Source organism: Micropterus dolomieu, linkage group LG22 (assembly GCF_021292245.1).
Source record: "Micropterus dolomieu isolate WLL.071019.BEF.003 ecotype Adirondacks linkage group LG22, ASM2129224v1, whole genome shotgun sequence".
In the NCBI taxonomy this organism is placed as follows: Eukaryota; Metazoa; Chordata; class Actinopteri; order Centrarchiformes; family Centrarchidae; genus Micropterus; species Micropterus dolomieu.
The window spans coordinates 2,619,208-2,629,079 of NC_060171.1; the positions used below are offsets into that span (position 1 = coordinate 2,619,208).

At 47.5% G+C, this 9,872-nt stretch overlaps 1 protein-coding gene across 1 annotated transcript in view; it reads left to right on the forward strand.

The window, feature by feature from the left end:
- Nucleotides 1-1,309: 1,309 nt before the first annotated feature.
- Nucleotides 1,310-9,872, forward strand: part of LOC123961521 (carbohydrate sulfotransferase 8-like) — a 55,567-nt gene continuing 47,004 nt past the window's right edge. The window contains exons 1-3 of the mRNA XM_046036991.1: nt 1,310-1,419; nt 3,643-3,808; nt 7,098-7,294. Coding sequence (XP_045892947.1) covers nt 3,684-3,808; nt 7,098-7,294 — 322 coding nt within the window. The 5' untranslated portion in view covers nt 1,310-1,419; nt 3,643-3,683. The remainder of the gene's footprint in view (nt 1,420-3,642; nt 3,809-7,097; nt 7,295-9,872) is intronic.

Here is a 9,872-nt window from a genome sequence, read left to right on the forward strand (position 1 = left end):
TCAGCTAAATGTGTTTTGCAAAGTTAATTTCAGAAAACTTTTGTAGGCAAATGGAAGCAAAGTAAATCCACATGAGAAACACGAGATGTAGTCAGAGCTGCAAAGTTAATCAATTTCTCACTTGCAGTTTTCTGCTCGGGTCACCTTCATTTCAGGGACAATGGGGACCATTTTTGTCCCCGAGCTCTCATTAATTTCTCACCCTGGACGCTGCTTTTCCTGCCGTCCATGATTCTCCAGAGTGGCGCCTTCAAAGAAAGAAAGAGGGGAAAATGCCCCTGACCTCCTCCTGAACTACAGGAATTAGTGCCAAATGGTTTCTGCACACGGTCGGTGTGTGACGCGCCCACGCTGCCGTCAGTCGAGGGGACACAGCTCGTTTTCTGTCTTTGTATCTGAACAAAACCGCAGCAGAGTCAGTATAATCCTGAGGACGTGTTCCTGGATTAGACTGAAGGGTCCTGAAGAGGCCTCGCTGTCACTGAAAACGGGCCACATGTCTTTATAAGTGATCTTGAAGTGGTCTTAATTTGCCTCCCCTTTCTTCTTTCACATGTTAAACCTTGTGTGACTATACAGTGTGTCTTTGTTTATGTAACCTTTATATATCAGTAAACTCTGTAAACCCTTCTTATGTTGCTCTTCTGTGTTGCTTGTGTCTGTGGCGCTGAATCATTGTTCCGGCATCCTGTCATTGTTTGACCTGTTTGTTTACAGCCTGATGCAGATGGCGAGCGTGTTGAGGGAACTCCCGTCGGACTGGTTTCAGTCCCGGTTTAACACGGAGGGTAAATGCGACCGAGCTCTGTTTATTCTGACTGCCATCTGAGCAGTAGACCGTCCTTGGACCGGCCCCGTTTGTTATTGTAATGACAAAGCTCAGAGTCGGAGTCACAAAATGAAAATCACAAAAGCAGCAAACAGGCAGCTAACAAGCCGAGTCAGCGGCGGATCATTACTGTCACTAATCCTCCTCCTCGCCCACCAAATACCTGGCGGCGTTAATCAGTGTGAGTTTTCCATGACTAGAATGGAAACGGGCTGATTAGGCTTTGATAACCTCTCGCTGACGGCCGGCTGGATGAGACGGCACAAAGGCCCCATTCACAACCCCCCACCCGACTCACCAGCTCTCAGAGGTCATTTAGAGATCCGACTCAAATAACAATATTTAACAGCAGAGGCTCAGACTGGACGAGCTGGGGGGTCATTTGTCTTCAGCATCACAGTAAACAGGGACGGCAGTATTTATCGTTCATGGATTTAAAACACGGAATTCGAAGACTGAAAAGTGTTTTGTAATATGCATTTGATAAGGGTTGATGACAATGGTTTCAAACTACTTTATTGTTTGGTATTTTAAAAATACTGTAAAATACTTCATCGGAACAGAAAACCTGATCCGGACCTGAAGAAGAGGTGAGAAACGTGGAGGTCGCCGGCATGTTTAGCTCAAATCGCATCGTTTTTGTAGCCTCGGCCAAATCGTTTAAGGTAATGCTCTAGCTAACGTTGGCGTGCTACGACCAGCTTGTGTTAAGTTTTCGTTGCTTGTGCACGAAAAACGAAACAAAAACCAACCTTGGTACTGAAATAGAAAAATACAGAAGTTTATCTGAATAGGCCCCGCGAGGAAACCAGGGGAGGGCAACGAGCTAACTGGAGCTAACGTCTGTGTTTACGTCTGTACGACAGCAGGGGGCGCTAGCGGGCGTTCTTGCAAGTAGTTCTACTTGACTTTACTGGATTAAAAAAATGTCAACACAGAGTAGAGCGCTTGCTCTGTATGAAGAGAAGGCTGAAGCAGGTAGAGAGAGAGGACGGACTCGCCGTATGTGGGCTCCGCGAGTACCACCGTTTGGTCCAAGAGCTGAGGTTGGACGAAGCCCGGTTCCAGGATGGTAACCGTGGCTACGGTGTGGTATTTGTCCCGCCCCTCCTGCACTGTGATTGCACAGCTTGGTAAAAAGTGACAGCGTTTTTTCCCAAAGTTGAACATTTTTCAACTCTCGGCGACCGGAAAAAAAACGCTCAGCGCCTCGTCACGCTGCCACCGTTCTTACCAGCTTGTAAAAACGCGGCGCTCCCACTGCAATGAATTGGAAAAAAACGCTTTGGTGGACACGGGCCCTTAGAACAGGCTTGGTCGGCTTGTCGGAGAGGCATTATCTCAGTGCCAGACTAAAAGTACAGAGTTTGGAATAAGAAATACGGTCAGATGAAAACGTGTCATTTTAACCCTTTTTCCCCAAAAGTCCCTTCATCAGGACTCTTTTGATGCAGCTTTAATTCAGATCATGTTCCAGCACAGAAAAGGGACAAAATCTGGATTTGGGTCCCACTTTATTATCGGGCACTTAATAGCAACAAAAGAGGATTCCTTCTAAACCAATGACGCTGTGATAACAGAAGATGTAGAGGCCGAGAACAAAATCCCTTTCAGAGTCGGCCAGGAGCAGCACAAAAGCTGCGAGGGAGAGGCGAGAAACCCTGAACAAAAGAGCTGCAGAAGCCGGAGATTCACTGCTGTCCTGTCAGAGATGTGATGGGAAGGGTTGAGCTGATGTCCTGCAGAGCTTTGGCTGTATATGTTGAGTTCACGACACCTCGGGCTTTAGCACAATGTAACGTTTTATAGACGATAACGATGGCTGGATTTATTGAAAATGAGTCGGTAATGAAAGTAACGGATAGATAGATGGTAAAATAACTCCTGGGGCTCTGTGCTGTCTGTCATCATGCGAGTTTGTGTTGAACTAATCAATGAGTTGCTGCGTCAGTCAGCTCAATGTACTGATTGATCAGAGGAGTCCACTGTCCCGTCGACGGGGTCCCGTCCTGCTGTCAGGGCCACGGGGAACAGGTGGAGCTGAACTTTCAGATTCAATCAGACACATGCTGACATGTAGAGTTCATAAACTGAATATCTTTTCGGTCTGAACCAAAACAAGACATCTGAATACTTTGACCCGAGCTCTGGGAAACTGGAGCCCAAATGATTAATTGTGAAAATAACCAGCAGACCAGTGGATAATGAAGAGTGAATTAGCTGAGCGTGCTCCCAGAAATATGAACCAAAATCTGTTAGTGTTGAAGCTAAAAATGGATTTTTATTAATTTCCCAGCTTTTATTAATCCAGTATAATGTCAGTGTGCCTGAGCTTTTAGTGATAGATGTATTATAATTAAAATAATTTATCAAACTGAAGCCGTCTGGACTCTTTGTCTGGCAACAAATCATCTTTAGAGCAACGAGGTCGAACACTGAGACCGGGCTGAAAAACTTACACCACTAATATGTTCAGATTATAGGTTTTTGTCGGCTAAAGAGTCTGTAATGTGTATTTCTGTAATAGTGATGTATGAGCTGACAGTGAGTCAGAGTCTCTGGACGGTCTGCTGCGTCTCGGCTTCACAGAGCTTTATAGTGACTCTGGTTGTTTATCTGTCCGGGTGCAGCTTCCTGTCGCTCAGGCTGCGTCCACACGACTACGCCTAGCTTTAAAAACATTCTCCGTCTTCACCAGCGTTTCAGCTGCGTATCAGAACTGATCTCTGTCTACAATAAAACGACTGAAAATGGGCATGTGCGTGCCGGTGTAAACAGGAAGCAGATTCTACTCTCAGATTTCTACTCCGCAGCTGCAGAAGAAAGTTCTACTAGAGACGAGCGAAGAGCAGCGATGGTGAAGAACCACAGCAGAGATTTCTCTGCACAGAGCGACAGCGAGGTGGAACGGTTACTGAGAGGAACACGGGAGGACAAAGAGGCTGTGGCGGCGGGAAACAGACTGGGAGACGCCGCAAAGTAAATACGGAGACATGCACATCCACCTGTCAGCACTAACACGCCACCCCGGAGTTTAAAACCAAAACGGGGTCATCAGTGTTTTCACACTTCAGCGTTTCAGGTGTCAGATTCAGTGTTTTAGTCTGGCGGAAACGCAGCAGAAGGCCTGAGGTTTAAAACGAAGATGTAGGAGTGTGGGTGGAGCCTCAGAGTGTCGGGTGGAGGAGCATCCTGCTGCTGCTGCTACATGCACCGCCGGTCGCCATAACAAACACGCCTTCACATGAACCAACAGGCTGCTCTGTAGCTGCTGGAAACAAGTCAAACTTATCAACTTAAGAGACGCTAGTGTTTGTTCACAGCTGTTTCTGCTGTAAACAAGAAGACAGAAACCAGAAGTGAAATTAGAAATAAATGCATTTTATTTGATTTGTTACTGTGAAATCTTTTAGTCCTCGTGAGCCATTAACTGAGACGTTTCTTGGCATTTCTTCCTGCATTGTGTGCTGAGCTGCTTCCTGTTGTGTCTCTTTCTAATGAGCGTGCTCAGCCAGCTGAGGTCAGAACGAAGCAGGGGGGCATCGTCACTCCTCCCAGCTGCTGTCTCAGAGAGGAATATCAGCTCGGTCTGCAGTGTGAACATGTGTGTACCTGCGTAGTTTATTTCCATAGCTACTGTAGTCACACCTGCTGAGGTAAGTGTGTTTGACTGCACTCCAGAGAAACAGATGTTCCTGCACGGCCTCATGGGAGCAGGAAGTGTGCAGTCAGCAGGAAGCTCTGTGAGATTCTTTAGCAGTAAACACACACGGCCAGCATGTTCAAACACATCCTCCCAACAACACAGCCAGTCCTCCCTGGATCTGTTTACGTCACAGTGACTGCGCCCCCTGGTGGTCGGGTCAGTTATGACTGCAGCCAGACTGGAGCGAAGGAGGGGTCTTTAATCCAATGTCACTGCTGTCCTCCGTACCCTGGAGGTTTTACTACTTGCTGCTTAGCTTAGCATGTTCAACACTGCAGTGATTGGCTCCGTGTGGTCTCCTCTCTGCCAGGTTACCACACCTGCACTGTTGTACGGCAGCTCAAGGACCAGTCAGCGCTGTTGCCGACTCTTTTTAATGGGAAGTAGCTAAAGCCTGCTCGAAAAGGCTCGACATATTGTCACGTGCCATTTAGCATAACCACGATAGCATTATGTTATGTTATCTTAATGAAATTAAGATTTCTTCAAGTAACCTAAACTTACTGACTGTACAGAATGTAACCATCATTGGCCTGTTGGCGGCTTGCTAGTGGGCTGTTAGTGGTTTGTTGGCAGCTTGCTAGCGGCCTGTTGGCAGCTTGCTAGCGGCCTGTTGGTGGCCTGCTAGCGGGCTGTTGGCGGGTTTTTGGTGGTTTGTTGGCAGCTTGCTAGCGGACTGTTGGCGGCTTGCTAGTGGGCTGTTAGTGGTTTGTTGGCGGCTTGCTAGCGGCCTGTTGGCGGTTTGTTGGCAGCTTGCTAGCGGACTGTTGGCGGCTTGCTAGCGGCCTGTTGGCGGGTTCCTAGCGGCCTGTTTGCGGGTTGTTGGTGGTTTGTTGGCGACTTGTTGGCGGCTTGCTAGCGGCCTGTTGGTGGCTTGCTAGCGGCCTGTTGGTGGCTTGCTAGGGGGCTGTTAGTGGTTTGTTGGCGGCTTGCTAGCGGCCTGTTGGCGGGTTCCTAGCGGTCTGTTGGCGGCTTGCTGGCGGCCTGTTGGCGGCTTGCTGGCGGCCTGCTGGCGGCTTGCTGGCGGCCTGCTGGCGGCTTGCTGGCGGCCTTGTTGGCGGCTTGCTGGCGGACTGTTGGCGGCTTGCTAGCGGCCTGTTTGCGGGTTGTTGGTGGTTTGTTGGCGGCTTGTTGGCGGCTTGTTGGCGGCTTGCTGGCGGCCTGTTGGTGGCTTGCTAGGGGGCTGTTGGTGGCTTGCTAGGGGGCTGTTGGTGGCTTGCTAGGGGGCTGTTAGTGGTTTGTTGGCGGCTTGCTAGCGGCCTGTTGGCGGCTTGCTGGCGGCCTGTTGGCGGCTTGCTGGCGGCCTGTTGGCGGCTTGCTGGCGGCCTGCTGGCGGCCTGCTGGCGGCCTGTTGGCGGCATTGTTGGCGGCATTGTTGGCGGCATTGTTGGCGGCATTGTTGGCGGCTTGTTGGCGGCTTGCTGGCGGCATGTTGGCGGCTTGCTGGCGGCATGTTGGCGGTTTGCTGGCGGCTTGCTGGCGGCATGTTGGCGGCTTGCTGGCGGCATGTTGGCGGTTTGCTGGCGGCCTGTTGGCGGCTTGCTGGCGGCCTGTTGGTGGCTTGCTGGCGGGCTGTTGGCGGTTTGTTGGCGGCCTGTTGGCGGCTTGCTGGCGGCATGTTGCCGGCCCGCTAGTGGCTTGTTGGTGGCCTACTGTACTCACCAGAGAAAGTGAACAGCCAACTTTTTCAACGGCGCTGGTTAAATTTACACAGTGCTGTGGGTACGAGTCGGCTCTAGCCTGATTGACAGGTCGCCATGGTAACGATCCTAAAGCCTCCCCTACTTCCTGGTCTCTGTTCCTCTAAATGGGACCATAATTTACTAAATGAACATCATGCTGTGTTGAAGAAGACTTGAAACTAGCGACTGAGACCATAAACTCATCAGGAAAGTGTTTACTGAGGGAATAAATCAGCTGACAAGTAGAAACATTTTACCTTTATTTCTAATTGAGCCGGACTTCTTTTTGCAACCAGAGGAGTCGCCCCCTGCTGGCCGTTAGATTCAATGCAGGTTTAAGGGACTTCCGCATTGGCTTTTCGTTTCAGACCGGAAGCGTCCCACTTTAACACAACTTATATATAGTGTGTTTTAGACATTATGGGATTAATTATTTGTTACCTGACACACAGCTGCCAGTAATGATCGTTGTATTCCTTCATTCTTTAAAGCAGTTCTTAAATCAATGAGCTGCCAAACAGGATAAATCCCCACCGATGCATTTAATGTTATTATGTACAGTTTTCTAGGGAGGCCCACAGGGATCATATGGTAAAATAAATAGTAGTGATGTAGAAATATGCCCACGGATTAATAAACCTTATGTGTTGAGTGTCTGATCACCTTCACTGTGTTTCAATGCAGCATTGTAAAGTTTTTCTTAGACGACTGAATGAGAATGAACTTTGATTGCGACTTTGTTGACCAGCTGAGCTGCAGATAAGATAAAATTGCTTTTATGATTTTTTTTTTTTATTTCATGTGGGACCATTTAATAGACGTGGATGAATGTCAGTTTTTTATCTCAGTAAACTGAATGTGTTTTTGTTTGCCCCCCCAGGCTGTGCAGTCGTGGCTGGTCTGGGATCAGCCTGGTGGAGTTTAGGCTGCAGGAGTCTCTGTGTGTCATGAAGGTCATGAAGCCGCCCTGTTCCCTGTACTGCTGTCTGTGGTTCCTGCTGCTGCTGGGAGCCGGATCTCTGCTGCTGCTGGTCCGCCTGCAGGACCTCACCGAGACGGTCCAGCAACAGACCCCAGGTCAGTGCGTCACAGAGCCTTTTTTCGAAATACTTTTCTCCTCCTCGGGAGACTCTTGGCAGACCGCTATGACTTGTGTCCTGTGACCAAGACAGAAGGCGTCAGGATGCTAATAGTTGGTAGCCTTGTTAGCTTGTCTGCTTGCACTGTAGAGGAATGTAAACAGCGAAGAAGAACAGGTGCCTATCGGTTAATCAAATAAATAAACAAAAACTAAGGACATTTACTCTTTAATTTTAGTTAGTTATCGTGCTCCTTCTTCTTCCTCTACCTCTACCACCTCTTCCCTCTCTCATTACGCTGATATTTCCGGCCCCTCCCTGCGGTCTGTTACAAACGTGTTTCCCATCATGCTCGTGGTCGTGGGTCCGTGTGTGTGCACGTTGCTCTGACGTGTGACACATGAACCTTCTCATCGGCGTTGTTTCGTTTTGTTCTCTCCAGTACACGTCAGTGAAGAAGAGAAAACTACTACATCATGCTTTTAAGTTTCTTCAGTGATAGCTTTCTGTACAACCAAGCTAACTGCTAACAGGAGTTTCTAACAGCTAGCAGGAGCTGCTAACAGGAGTTTCTAACAGCTAGCAGGAGCTGCTAACAGGAGTTTCTAACAGCTAGCAGGAGCTGCTAACTGCTAGCAGGAGCTGCTAACAGCTAACAGGAGCTGCTAACTGCTAACAGGAGCTGCTAGCAGGAGATGCTAACTGCTAACAGGAGCTGCTAGCAGGAGATGCTAACTGCTAACAGGAGCTGCTAGCAGGAGATGCTAACTGCTAACAGGACATGCTAACAGTTAACAGGAGCTGCTAGAAGGAGCTGCTAACTGCTAACAGGACATGCTAACAGTTAACAGGAGCTGCTAGAAGGAGCTGCTAACTGCTAACAGGACTTGCTAACAGTTAACAGGAGCTGCTAGCAAGAACTGCTAACTGCTAACAGGAGATGCTAACAGCTAACAGGAGCTGCTAGCAGCTGCTAACAGCTAACCCAGCTACTGTTAATGGAGACAACACACACAAGATAAAAGGGCTCCGGTTGTAGCTCCCAGCTAACTCAGTGGCTCCATCCCACAAAGCATCATGGGAAGTGTATTTCCAAGACAGGGTTCCCACACGTCCTGGAAAACAGTTTGGAAAACAATTTTTTTTATTCCAGTCATGGAAAACACATGGAAAATGAGAGAACATTAAAATGTCCTGGAAAACAGTTTTAATGGTGAGATATGTGATATGTTGTGATAAACTGATTTATTTAACCATGGCTTAATTTCCTGTAATGACGCGTTCTTTAGAACATCAATCAACTTCCTTGGATATTTGCACATTAATGAAGTAGTCCCCATGTTTCTGACCATATTACACTTGCATATAAATCCACCAAGTTTACATAAAGTGTGAAATTTGTTTCACGCTGGGAGTGTTGGAGGATCCTGACGTCAGGACAGAAACAGACTTTGTATTTTCGCTTTCCTTCCTCTCGCTGGTAGCAATAATGCCCTGTGCCATCACTCTCATTTTTTTTATCATCCTCCTTTATCCCTTGTGATTCATTTATCTCAATCGTCCGTCATGTTGTTTGTACTGACGCTCACACAAGTAGCATTTATTTAATTTTGCCCAAACCAACTCTAGAAAGTTGCTTCCCTGGAACAACAAGTACAGATAATGTGTTTCCTACATCATAACCTTTCTAGTCTTCTTTCAGTACACATCTCTTTCGCATCACATTCCCACTCCCTGCCTTGCTAACCTCTAATAGATTTAGCTTGACTTTTTTTGTCTTATCTCTTTAAAATTTCCCTCTCGCCCATTTTTTAAATGTTATTTGATGTGTAATTGTAACTTAAAAAATGTTGGTTGGGGAGGTTGGCGATGGGCTCATGAGCTGACAGGAGCGTATGTAGCAGCTGTGGAGAGGAATGTTTTAAAATAACTCCGGTCGGTCTGTCTGCTTCGCGTGTGAGCATCATTCAGAAGCTGCGGTCCAGGAATCAGGACCTGGAGTGGGTTTTGATGGATGAGGTGTCTTTGCAAGTGGAGGACGAGCAGCAGCAGGGATTCAGTCATTCACCCAGGAACAGAAACATCTTCACATCCGTTTCCTCTATTACAGAGTGAGTTCTGAGTTGCTTTGTAGTGCCCGAGTGCCTCGATGAAGCCTTTCAGCCGTGGTCAGATTATCACTGAGGTGGTTTTAACCTTTTCGCAGGAGAGAGAGAATCTCCTTCCAGCTTCCAGGTTTGTTGTTTTAAAGTGATTTTATTTTATTGCAGAAGAAATAAAGGCTGCGGTCTCACACTCATCACAGGTTCTGTTAGTCTGAGGAACAGAAATGGAAATCAACAAGCAGCCAAACTGAAACACTTTTTTTTTTACACAAAGACTCTTTAACTAACAGCATTTTCATAACAGCAGCAAGGAGTTTGGTTTTTCTTCCAGTTTCACGTTGCTGCTTCAGATGTTTCAGTAAATCAGATGTAGAATTGTTGGTGGCTGAAATGTTTCTGCTGCTCGCACAAAGTTTACGACAAAGTTCTTTACATCTAAAGCCCTGGATATACTCGCCTTTTAACAATGCG